The sequence below is a fragment of the Gobio gobio genome (genome assembly GCF_949357685.1).
Source record: "Gobio gobio genome assembly, chromosome: 12".
Taxonomy (NCBI): domain Eukaryota; kingdom Metazoa; phylum Chordata; class Actinopteri; order Cypriniformes; family Gobionidae; genus Gobio; species Gobio gobio.
This window is the reverse complement of record NC_137105.1, coordinates 49892298-49912255: the sequence shown is the minus strand read 5'-3', so window position 1 is coordinate 49912255 and position 19958 is coordinate 49892298. Positions and strand designations below refer to the sequence as shown.

Here is a 19958-nt window from a genome sequence, read left to right as displayed (position 1 = left end):
AGCCCTCAGTTCAGTTCTCATGCGCTCTATGTAACTTCATTACATGCGCTGAGAGACTCAGAGAGCGCTCATATACTGAAAAGAGTTCTCTTTTGCTGCTAATTGCCCTTCAATGGTTTAAAATCACCTGTTTTTAAACCGTAATGCTTAAATATGCATGTGAATGATTAACTTTTGTGGCCGCGCATCACTTCAACGTCACATGAGCATAACCGCGATAGAGACGATAGTCTAAAATCTCTACCGGTTGACATTTCTACCAGTTAATCGTGTCTACCGGTATATTTTTTCCTTGATGGTATGCTCTGCGATAAATGCTCTGTTTAGCTTTCGTCTCACAACAATATGCTTGCCTACCAGTGCTTGGCATTTTCTCTTGCGTGTGATCTGTTGTCTGGGTGTTTGAACTTTCATTTTCAAATACAATGCACGTCAGCGCCACTGATTGTCTTTTTCTTGGTCATGGTTGGTTTCCTCTAAAGTTGCTGGATTGTGAGCACATGCCTTTTAAGGTGTGGTCATATTTGAACAATCTGACCATGAAACAGGTTCAGCAGCCTCCTGTTGAACAGCCTAGCAGTTTTACAGACTAAAGACAAACACACTGAAATCCTCTGTATGGGCGATTCTTCATCCACAGGAACTTTTGATTGCAAATATTCACAACACTGTATGGTTTATATCTGCTATAACATAGTCTTGCTCAAAAGTTTACACACCCCTTTGCAGAATCTGTGAATAATTTTAACAAAATATGCATGTAATTTTTTTATTTAGTACTGTCCTGTATAAGATATTTGACATAAAAGATGTTTACATACAACAGCTGAATTTATCAAAATGACCCGTTCAAAAGTTTACACACCCTTGATTCTTAATCCTGTGTGTCGTTCCCTGATGATCCACGGCTGAGTGTGTGTGTGTGTGTGTGTGTCGTTCCCTGATGATCCACGGATGAGTGTGTGTGTGTGTGTGTGTGTCGTTCCCTGATGATCCACGGCTGTGTGTGTGTTTTGTGATGGTTGTTCTTGAGTCTCTTGTTTGTCCTGAGCAGTTAAACTGACCAACGTTCTTCAGAAAAATCCTCAAATTCTTCAGTTTCCAGCATCTTCTGCATATTTGAACCCTTTCCAGCAGTGACTGTGTGATTCTGAGATCTGAAGACGATTGAGGGACTCAAACACAACTATTAAAAAAGCTTCAAACATTCACTGATGCGCCAGAAGGAAACACAACTTTTCGGCGTGATGGGACGACAGCCTCTGTTGTCCCATTAGCCACTTGTTAACAATCGCCTTTTTCAAGGAACTTAACAGCTTAAAAAAATCACAAGTGGGGTAATACTGGTGTATTTTATGTCGTACAATAAAACTTGAAAGCGTCTTGAGCTTGTGTTCACCACAGACCTTATTTCAGCCATTTCACCAGAACCCCATTCTAAAAAACCTATTGACTTCAGGACGAGGGAACCAGAAGTGCTAAAATGCTAACTCACTTTCGTGTTTTGGCGTACAAAATGATGTAATACCTGCACCAGTCTATAGTGCCATATTTAAGGGTATAGGGGGTTATTTCGGACACAGTCCATGTTTATTTAAGATCTCAGATTTCCTCAGTTCAATGTTCTACATCATTAACGGTTAACCCTCTGGTGCTCTTCAGTCATTTGGGAAAATATTTCCTTTTTTTGTTGAATTTTTTTACTTTATCAGAATAATACAAAACTTGGTAAAGGTTTTGGCACTTGCTATGTGAACAAAACAAAAAAAATCATGGACATAATTCGAAAAGCTTAAAGAGATAGTTCACCCAAAAATGAAAATTAGCCCATGATTTACTTACCCTCAAGTCATCCGAGGTGTAGATGACATTCTTCTTTCAGACGAATTAAATCTGAGTTATATTAAAAAAGTCCAGGCCAATCCAAGCATTATAATGGCAGTAATAGTTGCCTGGTTTTGAAGTCCATAAAAAATGCATCTGTCCGTCAAATAACTGCTCCATGCGGCTCTGGGGTGTTAATGAAGGCCTTCTGAAGCTTTGTGTAAGAAAAATATTAATATTTATAACTTTATCAAGTAAACTTTCGGCCGACCGCCTTCCGTGGAAAAGTGTTGAATGTTGAAAGTGAAACTCAAGATGCGTACATGACCTCATGACGAGCGGACCTGGCCGCTTTAGTCTTTCGATCGGCAGAAGAACTTTCAACACTTTTTCCATAAATTGAACACGGAAGGCGGTCGGCCCAAACTTTACTTGATAAAAGCAACTATTACTGCTATAATAATGCTTGTATTAGCCTGGACTTTTGTAATATAACTCTGATTATATTCGTCTGAAAGAAGAATGTCATATACACCTTGGATGACTTGAGGGTAAGTAAATCATGGGCTAATTTTCATTTTTGGGTGAACTATCCCTTTAAATTGTGCCTTGAAAAAATAGTCACACTTGTAATAATTGCGGTCAAAAATAAGCACATTAGAAATTAAGGTGGGACGAATTTCCTCTAGTGGAAACTTTTGATGTGGCGCTCAAACAAAATCTTACTGAAAGCTCATTTTTTGAGATATCAAGCTTAAATTTGGAATATTTGTTTAGATTTATGGCTTTGATTTCTTTGCCGTTTTAAAACGTGTTAAAAATATATATTCATATAAAAATGTAATTGGTGGAACAAATGTTTTACAATCACAGATTTTCAGATTATCTGAAGAACATGTGAAGTGTACTAGGTCATGATCAGGTGTTTAGTTGCTGTGCAATTGCTATATTGTGTAATGGGTGGTTAATTTATAGCCCAAGTGGTATAGAAGTTTAATAATTAAGTTCTTACAGAAATATGAGCAATAATAATAATATTTTTTCAGTTGGCATTAATATCCAAAACAACATGGCAGGTCTTAACCTCAGACAGAGACAGAAAACTTGTTTATTCACTTTACTACAACAATGGATTCAGTAGTAGCACAATCGGCCCAGGTCTTTCCTGAGATTGAAAACAAACGCATAACAACATTGTTGTTGGTGTTTAAGCGCCATGGGTGTAGAGGTCTCAGAAGGCCACGGTATGAGTCACGGCACTGAGCATTGTTGTTGCTCTGCTCGCACACCATTTGTTCATTAAGTCATGTTTAAATTGTTTAAATCGGAGTGATTCTTTGTCTAGTACGTGCTGAAATACAGTTCCCATTCTGTTTAAATACCAGTTTGGACTTATTATGTTACCGTCAAACTAATAAGATCAAACACTCGCTATCTCTCTCTAATTATCCAACCTTTTTACTTTGTTGGAAAGGCAAAACAATAGCAACATGGGTGAAAGGAAACAGGTGTTGAAGTTTGTCTAATTTAGGTTATATACACTATATTGCCAAAGGTTTTGTGGCGCCTGCCTTTACATGCACATGAACTTTAATGCCATCCCATTCTTAATCTGTAGGGTTTAATATGGAGTCGCCCACCCTTTGCAGCTCTAACAGCTTCAGCTCTTCTGGGAAGGCTTTCCTCAAGGTTTAGGAGTGTGTTTATGGGGATTCTTCTAGAAGCGCATTTGTGAGGTCAGGCACTGATGTTGGGCGAGAAGGCCTGGCTCTCAGTCTCCGCTCTAATTCATCCCAAAGCTGTTCTATCGGGTTGTCAGGCCAGTCAAGTTCCTCCACACCAAACTCGCTCATCCGTGTCTTCATGGAGCGACGTTTTGTGCACTGGTCAGTCATGCTGGGACAGGAAGGGGCCGTCCCCAAACTGTTCCCACAAAGTTGGGAGCATGAAATTGTCCAAAATGTCTTGGTGAAGCATTAAGAGTTTTCACTGGAACTAAGGGGTCAAGCCCAACCCCTGATAAACAACCCCACCCCATAATCCCCCCTCCACCAAACTTTACACGTGACACAATGCAGTCAGGCAAGTCCCGTTCTCCTGGAAACCACCAAACCCAGACTCGTCCATCGGAGTGTCAGACAGAGAAGCGTGATTGGTCACTCCAGAGAACACGTCTCCACTGCTCTACAGTCCAGTGGCGGCACGCTTTACCCCACTGCATCCCACGCTTTGCATTGCACTTGGTGATGTAAGGCTTGGATGAGCTGCTCGGCCATGGAAACCCATTCCATGAAGCTCTACACACTGTTCTTGAGCTCATCTGAAGGTCTGGAGCTCTTGACTCTGCAGAAAGTTGCCGACTTCTGTGACCCTCAGCATGTGCTGACCCCGCTCTGTGATTTCACTTCGTGGCTGAGTTGCTGTTGTTCCCAATCGCTTCCACTTTGTTATAACACCACTAACAGTTGAGCGTGGAATATTTAGTAGTGAGGAAATGTCCTGAATGGACTTATTGCACAGGTGTCCACCGATCACGGCCCCAGTCTTGAGTTCTCTGAGCTCCTGAGAGCCACACATTCTCTCACTAATGTGTGTAGAAGCGTCTGCATGTCCAGTGCTTGATTTATACACCTGTGGCCATGAAGGGATTGAACAACTGAACACAATGATGTGGAGGGGTGTCCCAATACTTTTGGCAATATAGTGTATATTGACTTTGGTTCATTAATTTGATGTAATCATTGCCCCCAGAATATTTTGTTGTATGAATATCTGATCAAACATGCAATATATCCAAAAAGAAAGAACTGAGCTTTTAAATAAACAGGTGAATGAACAATCATATTTTCTCTCTGTCTGCAGTTACTGAGAGAGCTGAAGCATCCAAATGTCATCGCCCTGCAGAAAGTATTTCTTTCTCACAGTGACCGCAAGGTCTGGCTCCTGTTTGACTATGCTGAGCATGACCTGTGGGTGAGTATAAACTACACAAACACAAGCGCTTTTTGTGCTATAATGCTTTATAATTCTTTGATAGTTACACTTTAGTTTTTATCTTATGGACCAATTTCTATTTCACCCCCCCCATTTAATTTCAGGTTCAGTTTTGTTTGACGCTCTTCCTTTTCTTCTTTCTTCTAAACACAACAGCAGATGTTTAGCAGAATGTCTGAGATGTGCTCTTCCATACAATGTAAGTGGATTGGGACTGGGGTTCAAAAAGCATCACAAAACAAGTCCATCAAGATCATCTAAATTCATACGATAGCTTGGCGTGAAATTGACTGAAACTACTATTGAAACATTTTGCATTGAACATCCAGCTCAATAGCCGTAGTTACAATTCACTTTAGTTTTGAGGAAAAGCGCAACTTGGACATTCTGCTGTAACAAAATCCTTTTGTGTTCCACAGAAGAAAGTAAGTCATATGAGTTTCAAAAGACATGAGAGTGAGTAAATGATGACTAGTTCTCATATTTGGTTTAAATATTCCTTTGAGAAATCAGCTTAGGAAGCTACTGAACATTTTACTAGTTATTTATATCTAATATAGTTAAGATCTTTGAGGAAATAAGTCGCAAAAACTTTCATAGCATATATGACACCTTCAATATAGTGCTCAAAAGTTTACACACCCCTTGCAGAATCTGTGAAAATGTGAATCATTTTAATAAAATAGGAGGGATCACACAAAATGCATGTTATTTTTTTATTTAGTGCTGTCCTGAATAAGATATTTTATATAAAAAAAAATTTCATATAGTCCACAATAGCTGAATTTATAAAAATTACCCGTTGAAAAGTTTATGAACCCATGATTCTTAATCCTGTGTGTCGTTCCCTGATGATCCACTTATTTAGTTTAAAAAACATTTTTCATTTAGTGCTGCCCTTCAGAAGCAACAGAAGATAATATTTGCCGGAAGACAAATTAAATCCAATTTACCTTGATCTTCAAATTCCAAAAGTTTTCACCCCCGGCTCTGAATGCGTCGTGTTTCCTTCTGGCGCATCAGTGAATGTTTGAAGCTTTTTTAATAGTTGTGTTTGAGTCCCTCAATCGTCCTCAGATCTCAGAATCACACAGTCACTGCTGGAAAGGGTTCAAATATGCAGAAGATGCTGGAAACTGAAGAATTTGAGGATTTTTCTGAAGAACGTTGGTCAGTTTAACTGCTCAGGACAAACAAGAGACTCAAGAACAACCATCACAAAACACACACACACAGCCGTGAATCATCAGGGAACAACACACACACACACACCATTATCATTATTTTCACAGATTCTGCAAAGGGTGTGTAAACTTTTGAGCAAGACAAGCATAAATCTCATATCAATTATTCGGTAAACTGGGATGTCTGATATTTTAAGAGAGGCGTTTTGACCTTGACACTGCAGGGGATCCTCTCTCTGTGATAGTAGTGTATCTGCATATTGATTGAACGGATGGTTGTCACCTGATCAGTGAATAAGGTTGCAAAGTCATCAGTAATGAGAGAGATGTGAGGTGAAGAGTTTGCAGGTGTTACTGGTGAACATTACTGATCTTGCTTTGGTAGTGTGTGTGACCTTGGCAGCAGAGGAAAACGATTTCTTGTGATCATAAGAGCTCATGCCTATTCACAACTGTCACAAACTCAGTTTTTACCCATTCTTATGTTGTAGCACATCATAAAATTTCATCGAGCATCAAAGGCCAACAAGAAGCCCATGCAACTACCGAGGGGGATGGTGAAGTCGCTGCTTTACCAAATCTTAGACGGCATCCATTACCTGCACGCCAACTGGGTCCTGCACAGAGACCTGGTGAGTACCAAACACAAGCCTGATGGGAAGGCATAATGCACAGATCCGATCTTTGATTTCATTTGTTTTTACAGTCATTTAAGACTTGGAATTGGTTGACCGTGTAAACGCAGCCAGAGATGCTTCATACAATACATTATTTTATGTTCTTCATGGAATATCAGCAGCAGCCAGTACAGTATAATTTGGCTGCAAAGAGAAGTTGAGTTGCCAAAATGTTATGCAAAATATTTTGTGTTTTGTGATGACCCATATTAATGGACCTTTTTCACGTTTAAGGGTTTGGAACATGGAAGTAAACTACACGTTTAAACCCAACAAGTTAAGCTAAATCATTTCATTTGAGGAAACCGATCGCCTCAATTCAATTAAGGTAAAAAACAAAACAATAGTTATGAGTCGGTCATTAACCAATCCTTCATTTGAATGTTACAAATGCATATCTTAAATCTCTATCTTTGCCAATGCATAAATGTTCTCTGAAAGAGAATACATTAGTAAAAGTCAAGGGGCAAACTAAGGGACAAACACTGATCCCCGTAATGGTGACTTTTAAACGTAACTATTATTTTCAATGAAACGTCAACGTCCAAATCTCTGATAATTCTCAATAAGAGCTTCTGTAGACGTTTGAGAGAAATAAAGTCAATCTGATTAGTAATAAATGAAGCTGGTAATGCCGTTTGTGGAGTTGTTTAATCCTCCTCTTGAGATTTAATGTCTTTTATCTTCAGTTGATGTGTCTGAAGTCAGTTGTTGTTCTTGTGTTTCTCTTTCCTTCAGTGATTCTGCTTGTTAACAGTCATCAATAATGCTCAGTCATCACTTAATTAATCATTTATTATACAATTATTATCAAATGCTACATAACATCTTCATAATATATGTATCTACTAGGGCTGCGCGATTAATCAAAATCAAACCGCAATCACATTTTGGGTTATGTGCAATTATGAAAGCATAAAGGCTGTGATTTTAATGAAATAATATGACTGTGTCAGTGAAGAGCGGCTCTGAGATCAGGAGTAAACGCTGCTCCGTCTGAAAGCACTGCGAATTTGAAAAAACAAAAAAGCCAACGTTTAATAACACGTTTTAACTCACTTCATATCGTCAGTCGAGTGTTTGTGAGCTGATGTGGCGTCTTATCACAGAATGAGGCAGACGATTCATTATTTTATAATATTCTATACAGTGATAATGTCTATGTCAATCAGCACTGCATACTTTATTATTATGAAAATACCTGAGAAGGCTTGAAGAACTCAAATACGCCATATATTGTCGCAGTCGTGTGTTTATTGTCATCATGTTTAATCAAAGCGTGTCTATCTTCTTTTTATTCAGCTACAGCGCTAGCGTCACATTAGGGATTTCCTGTAAAAGTATGACATTATATGACTTCTCTCCGAGGCGAATGTGGCGTTTCTGCTCGAGGGCGCCCTCTGGCCCCCAGTATGAATGAAACATGAGTGTGTTTAGTAGTGCTCACTCCATCCTATTTTGGGTAAAAAATAGGAAAAATAATACTTCTCTAAATAAATGTATATGGCAATCCATATGTTTTTCTCCAGTGTACAGGAGTTTTTCCCCCACAGTGGATGCATAAGAGGCTCATATTTCATATCTCCTGACAAAAATGAAGAAATTGATATCACAGATTTTTATAATAATAATATCATATTTTATAATAAATGTTTAGACGATTTTTAGTCATAGGCTGCCTGCATGTTAACAGGTAACCGTTTTTGTAGTTTTTTGTAAAATATAAATATTATTGTTATATTTATTTTAAAATACTCTTTTTTATTTTTAATAATGAAAATGTTATTGTAATAGAAATATTTCTTATTTTGGTAAATGTTATTATATATAGTATTATATATTATTAGCAATAATAATAATCATAATAATTATTATTATTAGTCATAATATAAGCACAAAATGTTATGTATATATACACACACTTTTCATTTGTAAAAAAAATAATAATCGCATTTTAAATCGCAATTTTAACCAGAATGATCGCAATTAGTTATTTTGCTCAAATCGTGCAGCCGAAGTATCCACATTTATTCAGTGAATGTGTTTTGGCTTATTTAAAACAGTGACTACATTTTCCAACCATCTATGCAAATTGTTTTACATAAGAAAGTATTTTACAGTCAAAGTAAGAAAGAAAGTAAAGTCGTATTTTTGACCGTATTAGGCTCTTTTTGTGTGGTTTTGTTGCAGTGACTGACACTGAAACAGAATTTGACTGACCCTCCAGTCGTCACTACACTAAAATATGTGTGTAATGCTCAGCTGGTGTTAATGGTGACGGATATGGATTGAATCTAATGGAAAGTGTCACAGTCTGATTGTCTCTCCACTGTTGTGTAATCCCATCAATCCCTGGTGTGTGTGTGTGTGTGTGTGTGTGTGTGTGTGTGTGTGTGTGTGTGTGTGTGTGTGTGTGGATCAATAGCATCCTCTCTGGCATTAACCCAGTTGTATAAAAGAGATATAGACTGCTCAACAACTGGCTTAGATTCAACATGAATTATAAATGTGATTTAACAGCAGGATATTCAATGCTTTTTTTATTTTGAAAGCATGTTTCTTTTTACTGTCCTTAATTTGTGCTGTTCACAGTGTTATCAAGTGTGAAGGGAATAGTTTGGCCCAAAATTTTTAATTATTTTTAATTATTTACTTTCATTCCAAACCCATATGCTTGTATTTTTCCTTTTTCATACAACAATATTGCATATAAACTATGCATATAAACCACTTTATATTAGGTGGCCTTAACTACTATGTACTTACATCAAAATATAAGTAAAATGTACTTATTGTGTTCATATTATATTGCACAACACTTGTGCTGATGTTAAGGTGGGATACGGGTAAAGTTATGGACAGGTGTGATGGTGGGGGTAAGTCTAAGGGTAGGGTTAGGTGTAAGGGAAGTGACAATTAAAAATTTAATCACAGAAATTAATTACAGATGTAATTACATGCAGGTATGTTTTTAAATGTAAGTACAATGTAAAAACATGGATGTACACAATAAGTGCATTGTATCAAATTATTAATTTAAATGTTAAAGTGGGTCCCTACACTGTAAAAAATATATTTCAAAAGTAAGTTACCTGGTTGCCTTAATTTTAAGTTCATTGAAATTAAAAATTTGAGTTAATAAAATGAAAACTTTTGAGAATCGACATCACCCTTTATTCAAATATTATTAAAAGATTTTGTAAGCATATTGCGTAATTGTGTTTTATTTGTTATAATGCAGTGAAATATGCCAAATTATGCTATTTTCATGATTTATCACCAAAAAAAAAATTATTTTCTATTTATTAAACCAATTTCCTTCATTGTATTAACTCAAATTTAAAATTTTCATGAACTAAAATTTTAAGGCAACCAGGTTACTTACTTTGTAAAGTTAAACCAACAATATTTTGTTTACACTGTATATACTATGTCAAGCTTCAAAAATGTCACTTTCAGCTTTAGATATGTATAGGATATGTGAAGTTTCTTCCTTTTGTTTTTTTCCATTGAAAATATAACAGCATATGGATTACATGTGATTAAATAATGAACTCAGATAACAATAAAAATAACTATTTTTGAAACCGTTCTGACCAAGTCCAACTAAAATCCAACGAAATAAATAATGAACAAAATAAAACATAAAACAACATGAAATGAGCCGTCACAACCTGTTAGTGAGTGTGTTTACTCCTTTCTTTTCAACCAATGGATAGGATTTAAAAAACGTCTGTTGTATTTGTGTAAGGCGGGATGCTACTTCTGATGAAGAGCTGTTAAATAAAGGTGAAAAACGATGCCGCAAAAAGAATAAATAAAATGCTTTGTTAAAAAGGCAAAATAACGCATGCATGTTTTCTTAATATGATCATTAAAAACCAACAGACTGATGAAAATGCGGGACATTTTCTCAATATGGGACATGCGGGATGGGTAGTGTGTGTGTGTGTGTGTGTGTGTGTGTGTGTGTGTGTGTGTGTGTGTGTGTGTGTGTGTGTGTGTGTGTGGGCATGTTTTTGTGAAATATCAGGACACGAATGTGTATAATGACATGGGTATGACATAGGTATTACAAAAAGAGGGTGAAATATGAGGACGTTCCCCATGTCCTCACTTTTCAAAATGCTTATAAATCACAGAATGAGGTTTTTTTCACAGAAAGTGAACTGTGCAGTTTCTTGTGATGGGTAGGTTTAGGGGCAGGGTCAGTGTGTGTGTGTGTGTGTGTGTGTGTGTGTGTGTGTGTGTGTGTGTGTGTGTGTGTGTGTGTGTGTGTGTGTGTGTGTGTGTGTGTGTGTGTGTGTGTGTGTGTGTGTGTGTGTGTGTGTGTGTGTGTGTGTGTGTGTGTGTGTGTGTGTGTGTGATGGGTAGGTTTAGGGGCAGGGGCAGTGTGTGTGTGTGTGTGTGTGTGTGTGTGTGTGTGTGTGTGTGTGTGTGTGTGTGTGTGTGTGTGTGAGGGCTAGGTTTAGGGGCAGTGTAAGGGGATAGAAAATACGGTTTGTACGGTATAAAAACCATTACGCCTATGGAATGTCCTCACATTTCACAAAAACAAACGTGTGTGTGTGTGTGTGTGTGTGTGTGTGTGTGTGTGTGTGTGTGTGTGTGTGTGTGTGTGTGTGTGTGTGATGGGTAGGGTTAGTGTGTGTGTGTGTGTGTGTTCAGAAGAAGACAGAAATGCATAAAGTATTGGACTGATCAGGTTATGATAACAGAAAGTTTGTTTTTGGGTGACTCTCCCTGGTTTGTCTTCTGTTTGGGTGAAAACCTCCCTAAATGTTTAGTCTATGCAGTTTCACACTGACTTTAATTCATTTGAATCATTTCCTTTTGTGGTTTATAATCTGCTAGATATATTGACAGTGATTTACAAATGATGAAGGATCTGCATTCAATGATGTTTATTCATAATAATATAAATGGTAATTAGTGAATTCTTGCCTTGCTTTGCTTTTCAACATTGGGAAACAATAAAAAAACAAAACAATTTAAGTGAATGACAACAGCGGTTTTGAGACGGCAGTGTTGTGTTGATTTAATTACAGAAACCTTATGCTTGCTGTTCCCATAGCAACACGCCCTCATTAAGGCTCATAGAAACTCAAGAGTCTGGACTAATGAGAAGACACCATTACTGACGCAACATCAGCCGCTCACAGCCCTCTCTGTCTGTTTATTTCATTATATTTCATAAGGTAAAGCATGTCAGGTCTGTGTTAGTGGCACCAAACCAAAGTGTGAATAAAATAATGACTGAAAAATAACTTGGAAATGTCATTATTTCAGCAATTCTGCTACTAAACCTACTAAATAATACATATAAAAAACATTGGTTAATACGAGAATCTATGAAATACATGTTATGCTTTATTAGAAATGATCAGAAGCATTTTTAGGTTTCATGCATTCAAAAAAAAAGCTTGTTTTCTCTGAAACAGAAAGTATATTCACTTTGACTTGCACAAATATTAAGATAAAGATGGCTTCTCCCACAAGTGCGACATTTAGAAGAGCAATAGCTCGGCTCCGGTCTCGACAGACCTGCAGTTTCCCTGTGAGACGGAGCATTTCCATAAACAAAGCGGATGTCATGGCTCATGCAGGTGTGATCAGATACACAGCCAATAAGAGCTCACGATCAAGGCAAAAATATGAATTACCCCAATGTTGAAAATGTCTGCTTCTAAGCCATAGCTCCATAAGTTCACATGACATTCTGAGAGGAACAGATTCATCATTTGTGACCTTTCTTTTTCAGAAACCTGCCAATATCCTGGTAATGGGAGAGGGTCCAGAGCGAGGAAGAGTCAAAATTGGTAAAAATCTGTACATTATAATTGCAATTATTAGGACCATATGTGACCCTGAACCACAAAACCAATCCTAACCAGTTGAAATTGAGATTTATACATCATAAATAAGCTTCCCATTGATGTATGGTTTGTTAGGATAGGACAATATTTGGTCGAGATGCAAAAAATCTGGAATCTGAGGGTGCAAAAAAATCTAAATATTGAGAAAATCTCCTTTAAAGTTGTCCAAATGAAGTCCTTAGCAATGCATATTACTACTAATAATACATTTATGATATATTCACGGTAGGACATTTACTAAATATCTTCATGGAACATGATCTTAATATCCTAATGATTTTTGGCATAAAAGAAAAATTGGTAACACTTTACAATAAGGTTGTATTAGTTAACATTAGTTAAGGCATTAGTTAGCATGAACTAACCATTAACAACACCTCTGTTCAGCATTAGTTAATCTTTGTTAACGTTAGTTAATATAAATCCAGCTGTTCATGGTTTATTCATGTTAGTTCACAGTGCATTAACTAATGTTAACAATATTTTAATAATGCATTAGTAAATGTTGAAATTAACATTAACAAAGATGAATAAATGCTTTATAAGTGCAGTTCATTATTAGTTAATGTTAAATAATGTTGTTAACTAATGAACCTTATTGTAAAGTGTTACCGAAAAATTGATAATTTTGACCCATGTGCAAAAAAATCTAAATATTGAGGAAATCTCCTTTAAAGTTGTCCAAATGAAGTCCTTAGCAATGCATATTACTACTAATAATACATTTATGATATATTCACGGTAGGACATTTACTAAATATCTTCATGGAACATGATCTTAATATCCTAATGATTTTTGGCATAAAAGAAAAATTGGTAACACTTTACAATAAGGTTGTATTAGTTAACATTAGTTAAGGCATTAGTTAGCATGAACTAACCATTAACAACACCTCTGTTCAGCATTAGTTAATCTTTATTAACGTTATTTAATATAAATCCAGCTGTTCATGGTTTATTCATGTTAGTTCACAGTGCATTAACTAATGTTAACAAGATTTTAATAATGTATAGTAAATGTTGAAATTAACATTAACAAAGATGAATAAATGCTTTATAAGTGCAGTTCATTATTAGTTCATGTTAAATATGAGTTCATGTCATAACTAATGAACCTTATTGTAAAGTGTTACCGAAAAATTTATAATTTTGACCCATGTGCAAAAAAATCTAAATATTGAGGAAATCTCCTTTAAAGTTGTCCAAATGAAGTCCTTAGCAATGCATTATCAATACTAATAATACATTTTTTATATATTTACGGTAGGACACTTACTAAATATCTTCATGGAACATGATCTTAATATCCTAATGATTTTTGGCATAAAAGAAAAATGGATAATTTTGACCCATGCAATGTATTGTTGGCTATTGCCACAGATATACTGGTTTTGTGCTCCAGGGTCACATATTAGGTTGTCTTAGTGGAAAATGTCTTTAATTAGAGAGCTGTAGCAGATTAACTATGGGGAAATGGGATATATGATGTAATTCTGCTGAACCTTTGGGTTTTTGGCCACCTTTATTTTCTTTTTAGGTGACATGGTCAAGCTTTAGAGGGCTGAGGCGGCTGTAGGTTCAGTCTGGGTAACTGTGAAGCCATTGTCTTGCATAAGGCCCTATTCTGGGTGATGACTGCTGAAGGCTGTGGCGCTATTTTTATCACCAGTGGAATTTGTTATTGTGTTTGGTTACGTTGTGGCTCTCAGTGTTTGCTTGAGCGCTGGAGCCACTTCACTTCAGCAGCACAACTAATTATTTAGTCTCTCATTGGTTATGACACCATTTTACCTCCCATTACATTTTGTAAAATAGCAATTTTTCCACTAATCAAATGTTTTCAATGCAAATTGACTATTTTAATAATAACTCCACATTGTCACTATCACTACCCCTGAGTCCAGAGAGCATAACACAGTCCTTCACCTTGGTTAAAACTATTAGCTGATAATCTTCTCTGGTTACACTTTATTTTAAGGTTTCATTGTTGCAGTGTAATTATATACACCAATCAGGCATAACATTATGACCGGTGAAGTGAATAACACTGATGATCTCTTCACCTGTTAGTGGGTGGGATATATTAGGCAGCAAGTGAACATTTTGTCCTCAGAGTTGATGTGTTGGAAGCAGGAAAAATGGGCAAGCGTAAGGATTTGAGCGAGTTTGACAAGGGCCAGATTGTGACGGCTAGGCGACTGGGTCAGAGCATCTCCAAAACTGCAGCTCTTGTAGGGTGATCCCGGTCTGCAGTGGTCAGTCTCTATCAAAAGTGCTCAGAGGAACAGTGGAGAACCGGCCACAGGGTCATGAAGGACCGGTGGAGAACCGGCCACAGGGTCATGAAGGAACAGTGGAGAACCGGCCACAGGGTCATGAAGGACCAGTGGAGAACCGGCCACAGGGTCATGAGGGACCAGTGGAGAACCGGCCACAGGGTCATGAAGGACCGGTGGAGAACCGGCCACAGGGTCATGAAGGAACAGTGGAGAACCGGCCACAGGGTCATGGAGGACCAGTGGAGAACCGGCCACAGGGTCATGAGGGACCAGTGGAGAACCGGCCACAGGGTCATGAAGGACCGGTGGAGAACCGGCCACAGGGTCATGAAGGACCAGTGATAAACCGGCCACAGGGTCATGAGGGACCAGTGGAGAACCGGCCACAGGGTCATGAAGGACCGGTGGAGAACCGGCCACAGGGTCATGAAGGAACAGTGGAGAACCGGCCACAGGGTCATGAAGGACCAGTGGAGAACCGGCCACAGGGTCATGAGGGACCAGTGGAGAACCGGCCACAGGGTCATGAAGGAACAGTGGAGAACCGGCCACAGGGTCATGAAGGAACAGTGGAGAACCGGCCACAGGGTCATGAAGGACCAGTGGAGAACCGGCCACAGGGTCATGAAGGACCGGTGGAGAACCGGCCACAGGGTCATGAAGGACCAGTGGAGAACCGGCCACAGGGTCATGGAGGACCAGTGGAGAACCGGCCACAGGGTCATGAAGGACCAGTGGAGAACCGGCCACAGGGTCATGGAGGACCAGTGGAGAACCGGCCACAGGGTCATGGAGGACCAGTGGAGAACCGGCCACAGGGTCATGGAGGACCAGTGGAGAACCGGCCACAGGGTCATGGAGGACCAGTGGAGAACCGGCCACAGGGTCATGAAGGACCAGTGGAGAACCGGCCACAGGGTCATGAAGGACCAGTGGAGAACCGGCCACAGGGTCATGAAGGACCAGTGGAGAACCGGCCACAGGGTCATGAAGGACCAGTGGAGAACCGGCCACAGGGTCATGAAGGACCAGTGGAGAACCGGCCACAGGGTCATGAAGGACCAGTGGAGAACCGGCCACAGGGTCATGAAGGACCAGTGGAGAACCGGCCACAGGGTCATGAAGGACCAGTGGAGAACCGGCCACAGGGTCATGAAGGACCAGTGGAGAACCGGCCACAGGGTCATGAAGGACCAGTGGAGAACCGGCCACAGGGTCATGAAGGACCAGTGGAGAACCGGCCACAGGGTCATGGAGGACCAGTGGAGAACCGGCCACAGGGTCATGGAGGACCAGTGGAGAACCGGCCACAGGGTCATGGAGAACCAGTGGAGAACCGGCCACAGGGTCATGAAGGAACAGTGGAGAACCGGCCACAGGGTCATGAAGGAACAGTGGAGAACCGGCCACAGGGTCATGGGCGGCCGAGGCTCATTGATGCCCGTGGGGAGCGAAGGCTGGCCCATGTGGTCCGATCAAACAGACGAGCAACTGGAGCTCAAACTGCTCAAGAAGTTAATGCTAGTTCTGATAGAAAGGTGTCAGAATACACAGAGCATCTCAGTGGTTATAATGTTATGCCTGATCGGTGTAGTAATATTGATTAACTACATGTACTTACAATAGGGTTAGAGTTTGGTTGAGGGTTAGTTGCAAGTAATTACTGTTATTACTAAGTACATGTGTAACAAAGACACTGTGAAATAAAGTGTTACCTCTTCTCTTCCTCTACAAATAAAACACACTAAATGCATAGCTCTCCTAAAGCTGAAATGGCGTGGTAATGTGTTTGTGTGTCATAGCTGATATGGGTTTTGCTCGACTATTTAACTCTCCGCTGAAGCCTTTGGCGGATCTGGACCCAGTGGTCGTGACGTTCTGGTACCGGGCGCCCGAACTGCTGCTCGGGGCGAGACACTACACCAAAGCAATCGGTGAGTTATGCACTGTGTGTATTTCAGGCTGCGCTGCTCTGTGTTATCTGTATCTAATCAGCGATTTATTTTTAGATATTTGGGCAATAGGCTGTATCTTTGCGGAGCTGTTGACGTCAGAACCAATCTTCCATTGTCGACAAGAGGACATAAAAACCAGCAATCCTTTCCATCATGACCAGTTAGATCGCATATTCAGCGTCATGGGCTTCCCAGCAGGTGACTGACCATCATCACTTACACTGCCGTTCAAAGCGTTTTTAATCAATGTGTTTAGAAGAAGTCTCTTATGCTCTCCAAGGCTGCATTTATTATATTAAAAATACAACAAAAAAACAGAAATGTTAAAATGTTAAAAAACTTTTAATATATATATTTTTAAAATGTTTACTCCAGTCTTCAGTGTCACATGATCCTTCAGAAATCATTATAATGTATTGTATCATCTGATAAATAATCATAATAACACACACATTATAATTCTTGCATTGTTATGCATTATAACACCAGATGAAACCTGCATTTATAATGCATCATAAGGGTATTCTTAATGCATTGTAATACACACATAATGCCTTATAAGCAACCTTGTAACATGTTGTATCATCATCTGATAAATAATCATAACAACAGGTACAATACACTATAATACTTACTAATTTGTGGTTATAACAATGCATTATAACACCAGATGAAGCCTGCATTTATAATGCATCATAAGAGTATTGTTAATGCATTATAATACATGCATAATGCCTTATAAGCAACCTTTATAATGTGTTGTATCATCTGATAAATAATCATAAACAGACACAATACATTATAATACTTACTAATTTGTGGTTATAACATTGCATTTTAACACCAGATGAAGCCTGCATTTATAATGCATCATAAGGGTATTGTTAAAGCATTATAATGAATGCATAATGCCTTATAAACAACCTTATAATATGTTTTATCATCTGATAAATAATCATAACAACAGGTACAATGCATTATAATACTTACTAATTTGTGGTTATAACAATGCATTATAAGTATAACACCAGATGAAGCCTTCATTTATAGTGCATCATAAGGGTATTCTTAATGCATTATAATACATGCATAATGCCTTATAAACAACCTTATAATGTATTGTATCATCTGATAAATAATCATAACAGCAGGTACAATACATTATAACACTTGCATTATTATGCATTATAACACCAGATGAAGCCTGTATTTGTAATGCATCATAAGGGTATTCTTAATGCATTATAATACACGCATAATGCCTTATAAGCAGCCTTATAACATGTATCATCTGATAAATAATCATAACAACAACAGGTACAACACATTATAATACTTGCATTATAACACCAGATGAAGCCTGCATTTGTAATGCATCATAAGGGTATTCTTAATGCATTATAATACACGCATAATGCCTTATAAACAACCTTATAGTGTGTTGTATCATCTGATTAATAATCATAACAACAGTAATAATACTTACTTATTTGTGGTTATAACTATTATTAGAATGATGATTTATTACACACAATGAACATGATCATATTTTCTCTTAGTAATGTACTTGACTTTCACACGCAGTTTAAATATTCTACTTGTTTTCTTCTCTTTCTCTTTGCTTGAAGCCTAAATTAGTTAGTTAGTTTGAGGGCTTGCGTGGACCCTCTTCTCACATGTATTTGAGTTTCAACAAGATTTATTTATAACTTGCATATAGTTCATCCATGAAGCTCTATTCGCGTTGATGATTGGTTCTTTCATTGAAACTTTATAACAACGACACATCTAAATCAATACACTCTGCAAATTCTTTTTCGTATTATAGGCTGTTATAGGCACAAGTACAACATAAACTTATTTCTGTTTCTCTGTTGATTTGTTCTGAATGATTCATGACTCAAAAGAAGTGTTCTTTGTATATTATCCTTTTAAATTTGAGCATGCAATGGGTTTTGTGGCTATAGGATTAATGCTTAGAAGAATGTTATATGGGTAGGGTTATGGGTTAACAGTGTAATTACAGTTTACTTTAAATGCAAGTACAATGTAACAAATGTTCAATTTGACACTGTGTGCTATTATACAATGTTTACTTGTAATTCCTAGATAAAGACTGGGAGGATATCCGGAAAATGCCAGAATATCCTACTCTACAGAAAGATTTCAGAAGAACCACGTGAGTGCGGTTCCAGAGTAACACCACATTTATTTTCAACAGCAAAAACAAAATGAGTGCTTATTGTGTATCATGATTTATATGTATTTATGTGAGTGTAAATCAGAAAGCAAGGCAAATTTATCTATTCAGTGCTGTGTGTGTGAACTGTATGTATTAAAGGGGTCATGAATTGAGAAATCAACTTTCCCTTGAGCTTTTGATATATAAAAGGTCATGGTAATATAAGAATATCCTGTAAATTTCAGAGCTGAAAACGTCCTTGTTAGTCAAAGAAAAGCTTTTATAGACACCAGGCCCAGTAAACGATAGATCTCAGAATATGCCACATCTTGACGTCATCGTGTAATGAAGCACAGCCTCAACAGAAAAAGAACAACGCCTGATTCTGTAGCCCCGCCCACCGACTCGTGCCACTAACATGACAGCTAAGAGCTGCATAGAGCTAAACCGCATCAAATTTCTAAACATACTGCATAAGCTTCATTTAGATTCCAATATTATGAATGCATGGATGAACTTTATTTTTAATGAATATCCAGCTCACGTGGGAAAGACATTGCGTCTGTTCCTTCATTTAACCACGGATTCGTTTGTAAACAAGACTGGATTTGCAGACAGGATGAGATTACATGAATGAATGAAATGTTTTTATATTAGGGATGCAACAATACAGTTAGTCCACGGTTCAATACATACCTCGGTTTTTACCCACGGTTTTCGGTTCGGTTCGGTTCTGATGGCTTGTCACATACAATTTTTGTTATTCTATTCTTAGGCGACAGGAACAGCAAGAGGTTAAAGAGAAAAAAGACCCTTTTTTATTGCAATACTCTTTCTTTATTTTACTTAAAATAATTGAAAAACCTTACTTAAACTTAACTTTACTTAAAAAAAACCCTTGTACACATAAATATATATAAAGATTTACACTGGCAGCTCAGAGCTGTACAGCAGCATTTAAGTATGAAATTGAATGAATGAATGAAA

General features: G+C 38.0%; 1 protein-coding gene across 1 annotated transcript in view; it reads left to right on the top strand.

The window, feature by feature from the left end:
• cdk19 (cyclin dependent kinase 19) overlaps positions 1 to 19958 on the top strand; it is a 59031-nt gene that overhangs the window by 7451 nt on the left and 31622 nt on the right. Inside the window, exons 3-8 of the mRNA XM_079830676.1 lie at positions 4687 to 4797; positions 6494 to 6634; positions 12441 to 12498; positions 16637 to 16768; positions 16844 to 16987; positions 18899 to 18968. Coding sequence (XP_079686802.1) covers positions 4687 to 4797; positions 6494 to 6634; positions 12441 to 12498; positions 16637 to 16768; positions 16844 to 16987; positions 18899 to 18968 — 656 coding nt within the window. The remainder of the gene's footprint in view (positions 1 to 4686; positions 4798 to 6493; positions 6635 to 12440; positions 12499 to 16636; positions 16769 to 16843; positions 16988 to 18898; positions 18969 to 19958) is intronic.